The sequence below is a fragment of the Neopelma chrysocephalum genome, unplaced genomic scaffold, assembly GCF_003984885.1.
Source record: "Neopelma chrysocephalum unplaced genomic scaffold, ASM398488v2 Primary Assembly neopelma1_22b, whole genome shotgun sequence".
NCBI classification, from domain to species: Eukaryota; Metazoa; Chordata; class Aves; order Passeriformes; family Pipridae; genus Neopelma; species Neopelma chrysocephalum.
Genome location: NW_020897690.1, coordinates 15938037 through 15958120, shown reverse-complemented (window position 1 = coordinate 15958120; position 20084 = coordinate 15938037). Strand labels below are relative to the sequence as shown.

Here is a 20084-nt window from a genome sequence, read left to right as displayed (position 1 = left end):
ATGGATGTGGCACTGAGGGACACGGATTTAGCGGTGGACTTGACAGTGCTGGGTTAACATATAGACTTCATGATTTTAGAGGTCTTTTCCAATCTAAACAATTCTGTGATTCTGTGTTTTTTGAGGCATCTGACATGATTTTTCCCGATGCATTCAAGCCCGGTGTTTCTAATTTCCTAATTATCTGGGTGGTGACTGATCTGCAAGCAAGCTGAGCGCAAAATCGATGCACGGGTTGCTGGCTTCAAAGTGTTTATATAATTTTCTGTAAGATACACACAATGTTCAGCTCATGTCTAATTGGTGCCATTTCTGGATGGAATGCAATGTCCCTTTACAAGTTGTAGGACCTTTGAAAATCATTTTAAGTAGCCTAATCGAGTCTTCTGTATTTTCTCCAATAAAGGAAGTTGTTTGATGTAGTTTATTTTTATGACACTCAAGCCTCATGTTTTAATTGGGCACTTTTATGCTCCAAGGCTTTCTGTTTGCAGTATTGGATTGTGCAGTGTTCAGTGTTTCTCTGCTTCTTTTTGTTCAGTACACAAAAAGCAGATACCTAAATTCTACTCTCTGAATATACCTGAAAAACTAAGGAGACAGCAGCAGTGGTAGGATTATGGACTGTTCCTTTCCTGTAACCCATTTCTATCTGTGCAAAACTGTGCAGCCCTGGTTTTGGTAGCATTTGGCATTGTCATTCCAGGGATACTAACATCACCACAAAGTGCAAGTCGATGAAGAATCAGAACTGATAAGAAGAGGTGGTGAAAAAGATCAGTCCAGGGGCTGTGGTGGCTTTGTTTCATGTTCTGTGGGACTTTTTGGACACTACTCCAATTTCTAGGACTGGGGCCAAATGAAGTGTTCATCAATGGTGCTGTCACACATGATAAATGGAAAAGTAAAACAACAGAACCTGATTGTAAACAGGGCTCGTGAATCTCATAACCAGAATATTAAAACCCAGCTCTTAAGTATTTTATAGCTTTTTTTATCTTCTGTATTAAAGCACATGCACACACATGCGCGCACACGGAGACTACAGCAAGTGCCAGAGCTTTGATACCCACTTTGTCATACCCGTGGCACTGATGACATGATCACCCCCTTTAGTTACAGGAGATATTTACTGGGCTTTCTTCTGTCTGTCCACTCACAGCAGATGCTGCTATACACATCCTTCTAAATTAGGTGGCAAAATATTATTTTTAATTGTTTCTTCCAATCTATCCGTTACCTGTGCAACTAACAAAGTATGACCCTACTAGAGGGAGAGGTTTTATTATTCTTAAAAGCACCAAAGCTCTGTCTAGCGTGAAAAAAACCCGATGCTTTGATGAAGGGTTGCACATTGCATACACTGCCTTTTTGTACTTCCCATAGCAGCAAGAATCACAAAATGGATTTTTCTTCTCCTTGTCATATATACACAGACACACACACACACACACACACACACATATATACATTTACTGGAAGTCTGTAGGGTATCTGCCATCGTTCTCTGGCTGCCAGTATCTTAAAGCATTAATAAACTATGAAAATAGTACTTGGTTTTTCAGGGTCTCAGATTGCATTTAAAATTGGGTGTATCTGAATCCATCTTGTGTAATTGAAAACTCTCTTTTGGACTTGGTTCAATAGCATCCAAAGGTACCTAGGCAAGTAAAAGGTTGCACTGGATTGGTAGAAGTCAGAATCATGACAGCAGCAGGGGTGATGAACTTATTTTTGTGAAAGAATGAGAGTGTGCTGTAATCCTGGTCACAGACTACTTTTGCCTGCTGCTTTTTGTGCTTTATCTTCTGCGCTGATGTTTCAGAGGAGATAGATGTATTTTTTATAAACATGTGTGTACATATGTGTGTGTGTGTGTGTGTGTGTGTGTGTGTATCTGTATATCTATATATATCGCCACGTGAGAGTGAAACAAAATCAAGCCAGGGAGATACAGACCCCTTAGAAGAGATTAGAGATCAGAAGGACACAAAGTAGGTACTGATGCCATCTCTGGAGAAAGTGATTATATTTGAGAGGAATGAGGGAGATAATGCCTGTGTCTCAAAAATATTGCTGCTGTGGTGCTGCGTGGCACAAAAGCCTTATTTTAATGTCTCATCATGCTGCGTTAGCACGTGTTGAAACCCATATCAAATATCTTAGCAGGTGACAAGGCACTTTATATCCCACTGTGCTGGGAGATACGCACAGCCAACATCTATCTTTGGTTCAGCACTTGGCTGTCCTAGCTCCCTGGCGTAACTTCTAAAGAATCCTTGGTTTTGTACTGTGGCATACCGGGTCATCTGCAGCAGCAGGCAGCTTGAAATGCAGGCAGGTATCTAGTTCTGCATCTTCCAAGTCAGTGTTTCATTAGTCTCTGTGGCATCTGCAATAGATCCTGGAGGAAGTCTCGAAACATTGGAAAGAAGAAAGATCTGAGAGGTGGAAGAGAAGGCTTTGCTTTCCCCACCATGTTCCTGAAATTACTGAGCAACAGAAACACTCTTGCTGTATGTGGAAGACTGTCAAGTAGCATTTCTGAAAAGAAAAACTTCTCTGTAACACAGAAAGGCAGCAGCAGATTTGACTTGAGTGTAATGATATGTTTGTTTCTATAAGATTTCTATCTGGTATAAAATTCATAAGTCATGAAAACGTTAGCTCAACTTTTTCATCAGCAATCACAACAGAAGTCAGGAAGTAGGAGAAAAATGAGAAACAAAACAGGGAGTATCAGTACAGTGCTACTGTACAAGTCCATGCTGTTTCTACAGCTTGTGTGTGGTGTGCAAGGTCTGGTCCTCACAGCCCCAAAAGGAAGTGGCAGAACTGGGAGAGGTCTGTGGAGGTAGCAGGGACAGAGAGGGTGCAGAACTGGCCTCCTCGGGCTGCACGTAACGGGAGGGAAAGGAAGCATGGTACAGGACAGTCAGCTCACAAACAGCATGATAAAGGTGGGGATGGTTGTTACTGCCTCTTCCACTATGAGGGTTTGGGAATACCAAGTTTAGGTAGTGGGTGGACAACAACAGAAAACTGTCCTACCCTGCACAGAAGAGCTGTGGGCTTTCTTGCCACCAAATGCTGTTTATCTGCGTTCAGCAGGATGTTGGAGAAGTTAATCATAAATCAATTAACTCCATCCATTAACTCCATTAACTCAGCAAGCAGGAGCCATTTACGAAGTCTCTGATTCAGAAAGTGCTGGAAGTTGGGTACGTGTACTCGCTCTGTCCCCATATACTTCCTGGCTGCTGCAGGTGGATGTCTGATCTCACGCAGCACAGCTGCTTCTAGAATAATGTCATGGTTCTCAAGGCTTCCAGTTGTAAACTTTCATGTTGTAACCATTGGAAATGTCTCCATGCAAATTGAAAAAAATCTAAATTAAGAAAGGGGAGTAAGCTAAATGTCAAAGTTAGGTAATTTATGAAGTGCTCCAATACCACAGTGATACATAATAGAAAACTGTTAGGGTAGATGGGGCTGCTGTCAGTTATCTTAGAAGTAAGTGGCCTGTTTACCTGCTGCAAGGAGCTACTAAAAGGGCAACTGTGAAGAACTGCAGTGCAAACCAGAGCCCAAAGCAGTCTCACATCAGTGTTGTATTACAGAGGTTGTCACTATAGTTCTAATTGGCAAAAATCTGCCATGACTCTGGGCAAACACATCAACTTGCAGTTGAATAGATTTCTTTGTCCATTTCTTTGTAATTTTGTTTAACACACGATGAAAACAGTAGCTTAAATCATGGTTTACAAAATTGCTGTATCTCATATTTTTTAACTGATCGGAACATGTGCCCATACAACAGCAAGGACAGGCAGAAGAGGAAACAGGAAACGCTCCGTGCCTTACAGCTGTGGTTTTGTGGAAGGAAAGGAATAGGGGGAGGAGTTTCAGAGAGCCACTTCCGAGGTTGTCAAGGTTACAGGTGCTGTTGCTTCTGTACGTAACTGGCTTGGGCATTCTCTCCTGAGAATTGGCATTAGCTGTTTTCTTCTAAGAGAACAAAATTTGCATTTTAATTAGATTGTTGCCTTTGTCAACACTGAAGCATAACATAAGTAATTGGAAACTTTTCATAGGACCAGTGTAAGGATTTGAAAAACCAAAAAACAATAGCAGCATTTACCCAATAATATTTTGAAATTTTTACTGTTTCAGAGATGAGGATCCCATTATAATCTCTCAATGAATTGACCTCGAAATCTGCTTTCCTAGTTTCTTAGATCCCAGTATAAATGTTTCTTTTGGAAGCTAGGATTCACCGTTTGAGATGTGTGGAAGCCAAGAGCTTCATGCCAGTTGGGTGCTCAGTGTGAGAACTGAAGATTTGTACTGAACTTGTTGCTTTGAGACATCGCTGCGATGGCAGCAACTGTGCCTTCACCCTGGGAAAGATATCTGTGCTGATACCAGCATGGTATGGCTCAAGTGGAGTCTGACAGCACCAGCTGTATACTTCAGGAAAACAAACAATGTCGTGGTTGATTTCAAGCTGCAGTCAGAATTGATACAATACGTCATACTGAATTTTCTGCCAGATTTAAGAGTGATATAGCAAGATCTTCGTCTGCTGTGAAGATATGCAGCACCATTGCCTGCCTTAAAGCTATATAAGTTTATACAGTTGGGGATGGGGCCCAGGGGGTTTATACTATACAGCCAGTGCTGCATTGAACGAGTACCAAGTGCTGAAGCTGGGCAGAGTAGTGGTGTTGCCAAGAGGAGTTTAGAAATCAGGCAGCCTCCTTTGTAGACCAAGGAGAAGAAATTCACTACTCCTGCAGCAGCAGCATCTAGTAAGAAATCCCACCACTGCTTTGGGGTTGAAACAGCCCCAATTTACTTTGAAATGTTTTTCATGTGCTGTCAGGTAATTTTGCAAACTTAAAAACGTAAAAACGGCTCACCTTTTTTTATGGAAATCTGACATTTTTGCCAAATCAATATAAACTGCCCAGGGTTAAGCAGTAGTTTCAGCAACTGCCATGCCTTCAGGGCAGCTTGGCCACTCTGAATGTGGAGGAAACTCAGTTGATTAGAGCATGGTGCTAATAACACCAAGGTCATGGTTTCGATCCCTGTACGGGCCAGTCACTTAAGAGGTGGACAAGATCATCCTTGAGGGTCCCTTCCAACTCAGAATATTCTGTGATTCTGTGAAATGTTCTTCTGCCTCCCTCTGCTAAGCTTGAGACTGAGAAAACGGCACTCCAAGTTCTCAACACCGGCTTTTGTGTGTCTGCTATATCTCATGACCCTCCCACTGTCTGCTCAAAATCTTCAATTCCTCAGTTTCCCCACTGTCCTTTTAGGCAGGCAGAGGACCATTAGAGGCTTCATCATCACCGTCCCTGGCAGAAGGTCCCCAGGGAAGGGCTGCTGGGGGCTCGAGTGCAGCCAGGGCAGCCCTGCACTGAGGGCCCACTGCTGCTGTCCCACATATACCCCATCTCTGCAGGCTGGTTGCTTTGGGCCAGTCCAGCCATGTAAGTCTGGGTTCTGTGACTGCTCCTCAGAGGAAAAGGAAATGGATAGGGATGAGCATTGCCTGCTGGGTGTAGAGGCAGCCACAGGAAATCAAGAGCCAGAACTAGCTCATACAGCTTGAAAATTGAATGAGAGTTTTGGGTGAAGCTCAGAGGTTTTTTCCCTAGAAGTCAGAGGCTTTGGAGAAATCATAAAAGCAGAGTTGTGGAATTATTTCCCTGTGTTTGGACACTATATTATACTGACATTTATGTGCATGATATTGCAGTAATACAGTCAGTTCAGCCTTTTTATTGATGACCTTTTCTGTAACATTAACCACAATATCGTGCGCATGTGATATTGCAAAGAAAAAGGCGAAGGCAAGGATGCCAGTTGACTGTTGCCAGTTTAAGTATTATAAGGTTTGAAGTTGCAGTAAGTATGGATGCAAATGCAGAATCAGAAAATAGGCAATTTTCTACAGAAAAGTTTCATGATACTGAAAAAAACATTTGTTGCTGTCATTTATTTTTGTCGGGTCCCTTTCTCAAGTAAATGGGTATTGCTCTTCTGTAGGTTTACCCAAGCAATGACTTTTCCCCATATTAAGTAGTTTAACAGTTGAGGTCTCTAACTTGTATCTTTACATTTAATAACTTTCTGATGTAAGAAGGACTCGTCACACATGGCATTAAGGTGTTGCTAATTGTGACTGGAGGCATTTGCATTATAAATCCTAGTGAATTATATTATGGGGTTTGCACCGTTTTTACTTCATTGCCTGGTTGTTTTTTATAACCAAGTATAGCCTGTAACATTTACCTTTCCAGAATGAAATAAATCCTTCATAGGGGATTGACATTGCTTTTGTTTCTCTGGTGCCTTTTACATAGTGTTTAAATTTCAAGTGGTCTTGTGGGTTTCATACAAATTCTCCATGGAAAGTAGATTCTGCTTTTAGTATTTTAACTCTTTTAACTCTTTATACCATATAGCTTTGTAATTCATGGGGCTGTTACAGGCCAGCATGCAGAACATTCAGGTATCTTTACCTGAAGTGTAGGTGAACTTACCTTGGGATGAAACTTTTTTAAGGTGTAAGAAGAATACTATATTTCACTGAAACAGAATTATATAGATTAGCATTCAAGTGTTTTAAACAAAGTTCCACTGAGGACAGCATAGTTAACACTGCTTTATCTTGGCTGAAAGCTAGGGCACCTCCCAGTGTACAGTGGGACCCAGGAGCATGGCTTCCACCCCAAAGTCCTTATTCCTGTGTTGTCCAGCCCAAGATTACTTTGCATGGACAGACTGAGGGGACTGAAAACACAGAAGTATCACAGTAACATTAGGATACTAAAGCAGTTGATTTTACATGACATATGCTGTATTTTACTATCCATTCTGCATCTGAAGCCTTGAATGGGCAAGAAGCCACCCAAAACTATGCAAGAAGCCACATGTTAGAGATAATTGTCAACAATCAATCCTAAAATTGGGATAGGCTGCCCAGGGAAATGGTGGAATGACTATCTCTGGAAGTGCTCAAAAGGCACGTGAATGTGGCACTTGAGGACATAGTTTAGTGGAGAACATGGTGGTGCTGGGTTTACAGTTGAATTCAACAACCTTAGAGGTCTTTTCCAACCTTAATGATTCTACGATGCTGTGCTCCTGTGAAGACAAAGTATGGGCTTAAATATTCAGGGTATTAATGGATGCAACTTGGGGAAGAGAATTTCTGCAAGTCTTGCAGGGCTCTTCTAGAGGGTGTCTCTTCAGTGAGGAAAGGCCTTCATTATGGCCAATTTGGCTTCTAATTCTCAGGGTGTTTATTAAAATTATTTGGTTTGTGCTTTAAAATGGGAAGCATACATTTCTGTAGAAGTAGTAGTCATGCTCTTTGGCATAGGTCTTAAGAACAGACCCCCAGCACAGGAAAAATTAGCCCATATGGGATATATTTACTTGTATGGCACACAAGTTGGCAGTTTTGCACGCCCATAGCCTTTAAGAATTTCAGCAGTATCAGATCAATGTGTACTGGCCCCTGCTACACATCCTGCCCTGATGGACAGTGGTACTGAATTGCTGTTGAGTGGCGAGGCTCTGCCTGAGCAGCTGCTGTGTGTGCTTATTGAGTGGAAGGGCCAGGTTCCACTGAGGACATGAGAGTGTTTAGACAGATGGTTGGAGGGTTTAGTGCTGCTCTACAAGTGCGTGTGGGTTTTCAAGGCAGAAATAGACTTCTTTTTTAACAGAAATGTAGAAAATGCAGCCCTTGCAGCTTTCTGCAGGAGAGAGATTTGAGGATGTCTATTGAAGTGATCAGATTTGTCTTGCGAACATTGTGCTGGTGGATTTTTCTCCTGCCTCATCCTTGGAAATGAAGTTATTTCAGTGTACTATGAAAATAGGTGTTTGTAGGTGACTTACATAAAATGGAATATTTCTTTTATACGTGAAAAGTGTCTTCATTCAGAAGAGGCTGGAGCTATTCCACTCTGTTGGAAAATGACTGTATTCTCACAAAATGGAAAATAAACTAATCTGATACTTTGATTACTACACAAACTAAAGCACTTGTTTCCAATGGGAAAAAACTAATAACATTTATAATCATCTCTCTAGTAGCTTACAGCAGCACTGTTGCATTATCAGTAGCTGGCATTTTCTGTAGCTCAAACCTGTATTGATCTGCGCTGTCAGTGTATCTCCAGGTCTCTGTCACAGTTGCATGTTTCACAGAAAGGCTTTATTGTGCCTTCCCATGGAGGACAGGACGGTCTGTACCAAAAACATCCAGCCACTTCGAAGGGCAGCATCCTACCATTCTTTGCTGCTTTTGTGCCTTGTGCACGACGCTTGTGTTTGTTTAATGTGCCCAGTGTTCCTCACTTTGCATTAGGTTTTCTGTGTTCCGGCCAAAACTGCACTAGGCTGGATTACAGTGTGCTACTGGTGTCACATAATGATCTCTTTCCTTCTTTTAGGCCCAAACTGCTTTGCAGAAACCCTTGTCATTCCAGCAGGCCGGGAGGTGAAAACTGATGAATGCACTATATGTCACTGTACTTATGAAGAAGGCACGTGGAGAATTGAAAGGCAAGCGATGTGCACTAGACATGAATGCAAGCAAATATAGGAATTCTACAAGTCTACGTACTTTTCGTGGTTTTTATAAAATATCTCACAGCAGTGAGCACCCTAGATGACCCAGGAAAATCTGAATGAGAAAATTCTGGAAAGGAGCAAAGAATAAAACACTGATATTTTGTTTTTCAAAGTAACATAATACTGCAAGCAAAGAAGTACATATATTTAAAACGTTTGGACATAAGAATACCTGTCTTAAATGTGTTATTTTCACAGTGAGTACACTAAAATACACTCAATAAAATATTCTATGTATTTCTATAATATCATTATAGAGCTTAAAAATAAATGTTTTATATAGACAATGCAGGTTGAAGTACTGTATCATTGCCTCTCCTGTTGTATACATGCGCCATGACTAAAGCATTAGATTTCTGTTCTAGTTTCACCATATGTGAGTTTTCTTGGCTTTTTTTTGTTTTGTTTTGGGTTTGGGTTTTTTTGCTGCTGCATATTTTGAGTTTATGGGGCAGGAAAGAGCCAGCATATGACAAAACTTTGACATTGTCACTTTTGGAAAAAAACAGAGTAGAATATGCTTTCTGAGAAAGTGTGTTTATTTATGAATATAAATGTGTTGTAATGTAGAGATAGATCAACTCCATCTCTTAGTTCTACTGGTGCTCCTGCCTCCTACTCCACAGCCAAGATAACTTGGAGCAGTGACTAATACAAAACTGGTCTCTCATAGCAGTTGCTATAAAAAATTAATCAGACAAATTCAATTCTTAATATTAATTTCAAGATAAAGAATTTATCAGTGGGGCAAATCTCTCTGTGATATAGATCATATCGCATCACGTAGCTGGTGGAAATGATGGTAAGTAACGACACAGCATCGTTAATGTGGTGCATAATGGACTTGGGGAAGTGCAGCTTGGAAAGGCTACAGCAGCCAAACAAGCCTTCACTGATGTGGCCACATTGTTAATTTGTGGGTAGGAGAAGGGTTTGTATTGAGGAGAAAGGTTTAGAATTAGGTCTTTGAATCCATCAGAGGACTTTTATTATGGAATCTGACTCTGACTACATGTGAGGTGAATCACATCTCCGCGCTTAAGCCACCAACAGCCTTTGCTTAAATTCATTGTGGTTTTAGTTTAGTTTATCACCAACTCCAACGTTACATCTGCTTTGAATAGCCATTAAGGCAACGGCTCAAGAAAACACTTAAATATGGCTTTACTTTTAAGCATTTGATGGAGGGAAGACTTGATGAATCAATATCTAAAATCAGACGACTTGCTTAAATTCCCACCTACCCTCTGCTACTTATTCCCATGGTGTAACCTGGTTACCAGGTTTTCATACATACAAAGTATGATTCTCTGGTACTCCTGAACACCATGGGACTTTTCCCAGTGACATCAGTGGATCCCAGTTATCACGTCATATCTGTATTTTGAGCATGTTTCTGTCTATTGCTGGGCATTGTTTTGGGAGTAAAGGAGGTATATTTTGTCTAAAAATCGTAATAAACTTTTAAATATACCTATCTATTTCATAAGAGTCAGGAATCATATGACAGAAAGCTAGCCCCAAATCAGTCAGGCCCATGCTTCATGGGCCTCTGCTTACTGAAATCAAGTATCTGTGCAGCTCTGAGAAAGTGCCATGAGTGCCAGTGGTCTTCCATGCATGACTCCTTGAGACAAGTGGTAGCAACTTGAGCAGAGAAGGTGGACTGTGTGGGATTGCCTTTTCAAATAGGCTGCTTGGTTTCTAAGAGACACATGCTTTTTCAGTGAAATTGTGAGAAACTCAGAATTTTTGTCTTTCAGTGTATGGCCATAATATTCAAGGTTTTTGAAATCTCACCTTAGGCTAGTCACAGTTTGCTTCTCCTTCACTGGAGGTTCTTGTTAAGCCATATACCTAGGCCTTGAATTTCTGTTCTTCTGGAGAGTTCTGTCTTTGTTGAAGTAGTGAGTGCAAACTTAGAACGTATTTTAGTGTGGTTTTCTGGTGTAGCTTTTATAAATATTTTCTATTGCACATTTTTTCCAAAATGTTTTTCTGTCACTCAGTCCTGGTACCAACATATTTATGTTATTTTTACATTTTTACATTACGTTTTTGCTGTAGTAATAGGTTGTTCCTTTCCATTTTGTATGACACTTCCTGGGCTCATTCATCTTGACACCCAGTGCTGTGGTGATTTCTTTGAGAGATTGTTTTTTGAGATATAATCGTCTTTCTTTTTGAGAAACGAACTTCAAGTCTTTTTAGGTTTTTTGTTTGTTTGTTTGTTTTAATGTAGTGAAGTAGAAGTTATAACGAGCTTTTCACCTTCTTTATGCTTAGATCACTGGCCACATCCAGCTTTGGTGTAGTATTACCACACGAGAGCTCTTTGGTTATCCCTGAAATGGAGTGAATCTAAGTGACTCTTCCTGGGCAGATCCCACCAGCCTTGCCCAGTTGCGGAACCAATCCCAGTTGGCACACAGTTTCTGCTTTGGGATAACCCTGGTAGGGAGCTAAGCACCATACAGTCTCCCATAGCCATCACTTACTCCCCAGCTGCCCACCCACAGTGAGACCAGGGAAAAAAAAAGGAAGAGTAAAAGCAAGAAAGCTCATGGGTCAAGGTGAAAATAATTTAATAAAGAGAGAAGTGAAAGAAAAAAGAGAAAACAAACCAAAAGAAATGGCACAACGGCCATTACTCACCACCTCCCGCGAGCAGAGCAGTGGACAGCCAATTCCCAGCTTTAACTCAACCTCAACTCCTCTCCATTTTACTGCTGAGCAGGGACTGTATGGCATGGAATATCTCTTTGTTCAGTTGGTTCAGGTCACCTGCTGGGTTGTGTCACCTCCCAAGCTCTTACGCACCCCCCCGTTCTACTCACAGGGGATGAGTGAGAAGCAGAGAAGACCTTGACACTGTTCAGCACACACTGTTCACCAGTAGACAAAACACTGGCGTGTTTCAGCATGGCTTTGGTCACAAATCTAAGCCCCAGACATCACCGTATTGCCTACTACAAAGAGTCCCATCACACAGTGGTACTGCCAGTGACCCCAGCACAGAGGCAAACATGCCAGAAGACCCTGAGAGCCAAACTACAGCCGGTAACTGCATCAAGCACCACTTGGGCCTTTGGCAACGGAGCTGGGCAGCTGAGATTTCCAGCCTGCTGTGTAATGTCACTTCACATACGCAGGCTTAATTTTTTTTTCTTTACAGGAGTAGATAACGAAAATGTGGAAATTAAAAGATTTAAAGTTAGCCATTATGGAATGCAGCTGGAAACCATTCACCTTTAAACTAATTCAATCTCAAAACAGAAAACAACCCTGGAACTGCTGTGGTGGCCACGTGTACTGATCTAAATGTCACGCTTCAGTTTTGTAATATACCTGTTCAAATGTAACCTCAGAAATAAGAGAAAAGCTATCTGCATCATTTCCAGTGAACCAAACTCCAGAGAATATTGTCTTCCCTGCTGAAGCCACGGTGCTCAGCTGGTTTTTGCTTCAGTGCAGACAGGGACAGGATTATGCATCCTGCACATGAGGAGTTCTTCAGCTTTGCAGGTGGGTTGTGTCTATTAAAGCTGTATTTCCAGACACACTGATAGCTCATGAATAATTTTGTGTTTGAAGGTCTGTTGCTTGGATAATGAATATTCTTCTCAGATGTTCTCATGTAGCTGCATTGGCATGAATATGAGATTTCTGCTTCTGCTTCACTTGTTTCTGCGTATTTCCCAGTTGAAATCAAGACAAATTAATTCTTGGTGTGTCAGCAGGTGCCTGAAGAGATTATCTTCTGGATGGTTTTAGGTCATTAAAAAATTGCACAGTTAGTGTGCAATAGGATTCTTTATACTACTCATTTAAGCCACAAAAATGGAAGTGCTGATATTCACTTAAATACTTACATGAGACTTAAAAAGGAAAAGAGGAAAAAGAGGGAATATGAGAGACAGATGAAGTGAGCATTACAATAGGAATGTTCAAAAAAAGAAAAATAGTATGTCAATTATCAGTTATAGAGAAGTGGAAATACTGATATGGAATGTTAATTAACCAGTAATAGGAAAACACTGACACAATTAGTATTGAAAAGCTGATGTTTAAAAACAATCAATTCTCAACTTACCAGAAATATTTGTTACATTGTTCTTGTTACTTGGGGCTATGAGCTGCTGGTAGTGCTCTTTCTGTAATTCTTAACAGTTTCCTGCATTTAAAAAGATCATCGCTTTTAACAAATACACAGCATAATTAAAGCTATTGTTGAAAAGAACAGACAGATTATACCAATAGTGTATCAAGTTAAATAGAATATAGACTATATCAATGGAATATCAGATTAGTCTTGGTGAATATGTGTAATCTATTGATCGTAAACGTTGCATTTACCACTTACATTCGTCAGTAGTCTTGTCAGTTTGGTAGAACTCAGGAAAACAGCCTAGTTCACATTTCTTTGGCAGAAAGGGGAAATATCACCTAAAATGGTAAGCATACTCTTTCCAGCGGGATTTAGAGTCCTGCTGCAGACTTAGAGCAAACTGCAGGACCATCTGCAAAAGTGGAGTATGCTGAGTGTTTCATAGATTTTGCCACGTGGAGAAGAGGTGAATTTATGAAAAATGGTGAAAATTGGAATGCAAATATCACTTCACACACAATGCAGAAAAACAGCAAACACATACCAAATGTAATATGACAAAATGAAAGCAAGTTTAACATGTCCCTGTTCTGGGGATAGATAAACAAGGAAAACTTTTATCCGTGGTTTTGTACACAAATTTATTTCTTCTAGTTCCAACCATACAAGGACGTAAACCTAAAATATTTTAACAACAAGAGATGTCTATTTGTATATATACAGCATGTACGCATTGACAAATGAGAATTCTTTTCTTGGCCAACCCAGCATAAATCAAGAGGAATTCAGAAGCTCAGGTTAATACTGTTGACTGAAATCAGGATTTCTTCCACAGATTGCTCCTATAATAAAGTTTTTGTACTTGACTGCAGTCAGTGAAATCCTGGTGTAAAGTGCTTTTGTTCGTAGTAGGCAGAATTAAAGACAAACCTTTATAATCACTTACTTTAATTTTTCCAGTAAGCCTTTAGAGGGTGTGTGAACTTTGTGAATCAAAGTGAACTTCACCTATCAAGAGGACCAAAACCCACTGTTTCTATACGCTGCTAAAATCCATAAATGGATGCATGGAGAAGAAAGTCAATGTTCTGGTGTTTATAATAATAATAATAATAATGGCCAGTCTTCGTGAACGAAGATTTGGGGAAAGGTCTTTTTACCTTTCCAGCCTGCGCAATGGATTTTTTAGGTGAGACACAGCCTGCGCTGAACTGAGCCCACCCTTTAATCCTAAGGTTCATCTGCCGGGGCCAAGCAAGCTTGGACAATGGCAGTGAAGTCCTCAGGACGTAGGTTTGTTTAGAGTGACCTTCTCATAGATGGATGGCCTTACAGGGCTAACGGGCTCCATCTGCCCGGGGGACTGGCTGGGATTCGAACCTGGGTCGCAGAGGTGAGAGTCCTGCATGCTAACCACTAGGCCACCAGGGGTCCCCGGTGTTTATAATACCCCAGTGAAAAATACATCAGCTTTATTCTCCCTCAAAATATAGATACAATTTCTTAAATGCCTTTAATTGATGGAATTGTCTGCCAACCAGAGCTTTCCATTTATGATATAAAGGAAGGCAAATTATAAAAATGTCAAAATGCTGCTTAACCTAAATGGCTATTTCCTTAAAAAGCTGCATCCCTTTCAGAGGATAATTCTCAAATTAATTTACTGTCCATGCCACAGTAAGGTCCATGTGCTGATGTTACTCGTTATCATGTTTTTTGAACAAAGTCTGTATTTTCACAAAAGCAATACTTCATACTATGCTCTCTCTTTAGCCATTGATAATTCAAATGAATTCTAACTTATTTAGTGCTGTTGTGAGTGGGAAGTCATGGAGATAACATAGACATGCAGTGCTTCAGCCTGATGTAATGCCCCAGTGGTCTGTTCAGTTCTAGTTACTACAAGAAAATAAGGAATAGGTGGCCTTTAGTCATTCTAAGGATTACAGTAAAAGAGAGTTCAATTTCATAACTGCTAAACATTTTGTAACATGTTCTTTACCAGCTGTTTATTTTCAAATGACATTTCATAAAAAGAGCTATTTTCAAATGGTATTTCATAAAAAGAGCTACTTTATATATTGTGCTAGTTACACTGTTTATACTAATGTATGAGCAATAAAGTGTCACTCTGTAGAATGCTAAAAATGCTTGCTTTCCATTTTTTTCCAAGTGCCTGAGTTGCATATGTTTTATATACAAATTACTTTATTCAAACTGGAAAGGCAAATAATACAGTCTTAGTATTTACTTTCAAAGATAGTGTTTTCAGTTTTGTGTCCTTCAAATCAAAAATAATATATTTGGAGCTTCAGGTTCTATTACGTTAACAGGATATTGGTGGGAAACTTATAGCATAGTATCTTAAGATAATACATCATATCAAGAAATTACTTCTTAGTTGTAGCACAGTATTTATTTTAGTCTTTTTTTTCAGAGTAGAGTTTCTGAAGACATACATATTTACATCTGTGGTCCATATTTGTGCTTGATAAAACAAATACCTGCCAACCTCATTTTCCAGATACGACAAAGAGGTAAAAATGGCCTTCACATCTAGCTCTTTGTTATGCATGAACTAGATAGAAAGAAAAAGCTAAGTGGAAAAAGGGTATAAACTCTGTAATATTTATTAAAAACTGAGCAATTTGCAAATACAAAACAAACAGGATTTTAAACAGCAGTCCATTAGTGAATACCAACTTAAATACGGTTGTTAGTGAATGACAGGGAATGCATTGAGCCAACCACTTAGTAACTCTCAGCAGTCTTACAAAAGTAAAGATTGTGAGTATCGTATGATATTTTATGTGACCGCTTGTTTTCTTCAGGTAAGAGCAGAAGTCTTATACTCAATATGGTGCATCTTAAAGATGGACAGATGACTGACCCAAGTGGAATTTAACATTTTTTTGGGAAGAAGTTACCAACCAGTCAGTAGTGATATGATAAATAATCTTGAAAGAAAGTTTTTAGAATGTTTTTGCATCTGAGGCTACATGGCAACATTCATGACCTTTCAGTGCTGGATGTACATCATAAGCTGTTACACTATAATCCTCTTAACTAACAACTGAATGGACAGGTAGCTGAAAATTACTGTATAGATTCCTTACATCAGTCCATGTGGAGAGAAGCTGAGATTTATCAGCCAAGGACTAAGTACGCAAAATGCCTCTGCTTTTGCATTCAAATAGTTTTGTGATTCAAATAGTTGTCTGTTGGTATTAACCTAGCAGGTATTCAAGACCTTAAGAATTAAGTTGTCCTAAGTGGTATGACCTAAAACATTGTACCAACATGATGTTAAGTCACTATTTCTTAAAAAATATGTATTCTATTTCTGTAAACAAACTGTGCACATTTAAAAAATATTAATACATTAACATACATAAAAACTATTGCAAATCCCTCAGATGTTAGCACTTTTTTTCTCCATATATGAAACTGCTGTCACACCAAATACAGTGAATTCCATTTTACTGCGTACAACTAAATGTGGAAAATAAGGGACATTAACAAAAAAATTTACGTTTGAAATTTGTAGAATGCATCTTTATCTGTTTGAAAAAGAGGATTTTTTCACCATTCTGAGTTGATGAAAAAGTTGTATGTATTTTTTACATCATCTATTTCATACACCATACTTTTCAACACTTTTCACTCCATTTACATACAGGGGACATGTCCATCAGTTATATTTTAATATGGCCTATATGCAATAATATTTTAAGTACACTTCTATGGCTCTTTGTATAAGTAATACAAGACAAAATAAAGCTGAAATCTAAGCTTTGTTAATTATTAAGAAGTAGTGCAAAAATAATACACCGAACCAGAAACCAGTGCATGATGCAGAACAAGTATTCTGAATGTGATACCTTGTTTCCTCTTGGATTGTGTTGTGCTGTTTGATGAAGTCTGAACTGTCACTTGCAGGATGAATTCATCACAGAAGACTAGCAGCATTATGCTCTTGGCAGAAAAAAAAGCAGGATTTGAGCTACTTGGTTATAACTATCCTGAATCATACTTCAAGTTGGCAATGGTAGCCTTTCTTTAGGATAGATCTTTAATTAACAGTTGTAGTGTTCAGTAGGCAAAGGTAATTAAGACCTTCCTTCCTTTTGCAGAGTCGGTATTTACCTTGTTACTGGGTTTTGCCTGTCTTAATAATGACTTCTTAATCACTGCTGCACAAATCTGCAGCAGGATTTTCAGTATTTGGTTTGGTTTATCATCATTTATTAGGGCTGGCACAATTACTGGATCCCCAGTGGCTGTTATTAGCTCACCATTTTTTGCCACTGCTGTAGACTGAAGGAAGTTTTAGAGGTTGTGAAATGTAAGAGAGAAGGAATTCTCTGCAGGTGATGTCAAAACCTTGCCTTTTCCTGTACATTAGTACAGGCAGACCAAGATGGCATTTTGGGAAAGAGAAAGCATTACAGGTAACTTTTCAAAATTTCTGTTTGGAAAATCCATCATCTTGTGTACCAGAGGAATAATTATACTCTTTTTATTGAAGATTATAGGCACACTTCTAGTAAGTCATTCAGAATTTTTGATTTATTTAATTGGAGCACAGTAGACTTCTCTTACAATGGGATAAAAAGTTTATTTGTCAGAAGCATTGCTATCTAGCAGAAAAATGAAAAAGAGAAAGGAATCTGAAGTAGGGATCTGTAATGTATTTAGCCAGCTGCTGGAAAGTTTCTTCAGCTGTTAAACTTTAATTGTTTCAATCTTTTCACTAATGGAAAACTCCTGTTTCTCTCTCTTCAATTGCAGTGTAAAAACATGTTAACAAAATACTCTTATCTTTACAACGTGATTTACATGCTTGCCATATCACACTCACAAACTGAAATGGACACAACGTCTTAATTTGTTCTTGTGTCCAGATGCTAACTAGTATTTTGCACTTTCTTCTGATTTCTAGGACTATTTCAAAATTCTTTGGAATAATGTATTTCCTTTTGAACTTTGAAGTTTTTATGCTTCTGTAATATAAATAATCACCATACTGTGAGAAAGAACTGAAGAAAACCAAATTAGAACTGACTATTCAGTATCTAGTCTACTAAAAATACCACAGAAATCAAGCTCCGCAGAATAAAAATATTTCAAAAAGTTACTATAGGGTATAATATAAAATTATATCTCCAGAGAAGCACTAAGAAACATATGACATTTTGTACTGTATTAATCTCACAGCTGCATAGGATTAAATATATATATATATATTTATAAAGCATACAATTTACATTTAAAAGTTTTGATGACCTGACAGTGCCTCCATTGCCTGTGTTGAGTAAAATTTAATGGTGGATCAAACATGTTACCAAAATATTCAATTAACTTATTCTGGAATAGCATGCTTTTAACATAAAAGAGGGCTTTAAAAGCAGAAAAACATTAAAGTTAATACGAATTCATATGAAATAATTTCTAAGATGTTTGCACTCGTCAATTCTGTTTATTCAAGGCTTCTTTACAGAGGCGGAAGACTAAATGGAATGACTAATATTGGTAACTCCATATATTTAAGACATTGCCTCTAAAAATCATTCAGTAAAGGGTTGTGCCCAAGGCTTATCTAGTACCCGATGAACAAAATCTTGATATGTTTTACCACCCATGTTTCTTGCAAAAAAGATTTTTCAAAAGATAGATACAGCACAGAGTGACTAATCAGATAACATGTTTAACTGACTAATTCAGAAAGAGATCTAGACTAGAAAATGGGAGTAGAAGTTGAGACAATAGCTCAGTATTTACTGCCATTTTAATATAAAAGCAGAGGTGGAAAAACAAATCAGGATAGAGTTTGATTGAGAAGAGCATGGGGAAGAAAATTAATGCAAGTTGTGATACAGAGATTTAGATTGGCAGATAAAGCAGTACGTAAAGGCTTATATCTAGTTCAGAGAGCAGAGATTGTGTGATGGCAGTGTGAAATGAATGATGCATTGCTCACAGAGCACTGCACAATAGCATCGAGGAACAGAACTACTAGAACACTACATGAAACTAGATATTCTAAAAATAATAGAGGAAAGAGAACAGGTTTAACTGAACATCCTGCTAATTTGCTGTATAAAAAGTAAAAAAAAAGAGTAAACTTGTTTATGAAACCTACAGACAGTATGCATAGGTTTTTTTATTTCTCCATGCTCTTGGGCCTACTCCATAACCTCTTGAATTCTGTCATATGCTTATCAAGACCCAAAGGCTAGAAACAGATGCACTTTTCAAAGTTTAATGTGCTTTAGAAAGTCTGAGTAACATCTGTTTGCATGTTCCAAAATAGAACTGGCCCTTGAAAGGGTTACAATGAAGTTTGCAATGTATCTGTAATGATAGCCTGTGACTGGTAAAAAATGTATTATAAATTTTTCAGAAAAGGAAAAAATAACCCAAGGAGCCACAGAACAGCTTATCAGACTTCTGTACTATGTAAAGATTTCATGAATGAAGGAATGCTGAAAACATGCAGGTAAGCGTAAAGTAAAACAATCTGATGTGTTTTTTAAATTATGTAAACGTAATTAATTTGAAAGCACCTAGTACGGTAGGACATCCAAATTTAATAAACTAAAAAAGAGTCTGATTAGAATGGAATTTAAAAAAGAGTACTGAATGATGCTTAGAAGGGAAATTAGAGAGAACTTGCTAAAGGAATTGCTCATGAGCTTGCTTTTAGACAGACTTTACTGAATATATCCACTTACAGGATTATCAGGAAAAAGTCCTGATGAACTGTGCTGACAATAGATGGGTGAGAAGCTGTGAATAAGGGCAACATGTAAATAGGCAGGAAGAAACAGAAGAATGAGAAGGGCCTGTATATTTTTTTATTAAAAAGGGCTGTAAGAATGAACAGTCATAATGGAAAGGGGAAGCACCTACTGTTACATCACTTGAGAAAGAGGTTCTTACGTCCAGAAGAAAAGCACTAATGATGTAAAAGGCTCTGGTAAGAGCTCATCTGAAATACTATGTTAAATTCTAGTGACCCCTGTGTAGGAGTATCAAAACCAAAGCAGGACATATAAGATACAGGTTTGCTTTCCAGTGGTGAGGATGTGTAGTACAGAGTTATATTTCCTTGGGAGTATTGTGTAGTCTTCTGAGGTTTTAAAGATTACAGAAAGTACATTAGTCAGGAATAATTGAAGCTCAAATCTTGCCTTGAGGTAAAATGATAAGCAGAGGGTGATAAGCAATGTGTTTTGAATTCTGGGAAAGGAAATTACTGTTTTTACCAAGACGTGAACTAGGGAAAAGAGTGTAATTTTGAGTGTCACGACAG

General features: G+C 38.7%; 1 protein-coding gene across 5 annotated transcripts in view; it reads left to right on the top strand.

Annotated features, from left to right (window-relative positions):
- The window catches only part of VWC2 (von Willebrand factor C domain containing 2), a 55344-nt gene extending 46377 nt beyond the window's left edge, over positions 1-8967 (top strand). For all 5 annotated transcript variants that reach the window (XM_027680782.1, XM_027680773.1, XM_027680803.1 and 2 more), the window contains exon 4: positions 8481-8967. In XM_027680782.1, coding sequence (XP_027536583.1) covers positions 8481-8632 — 152 coding nt within the window. In that variant the 3' untranslated portion in view covers positions 8633-8967. The remainder of the gene's footprint in view (positions 1-8480) is intronic.
- Positions 8968-20084: the final 11117 nt, after the last annotated feature.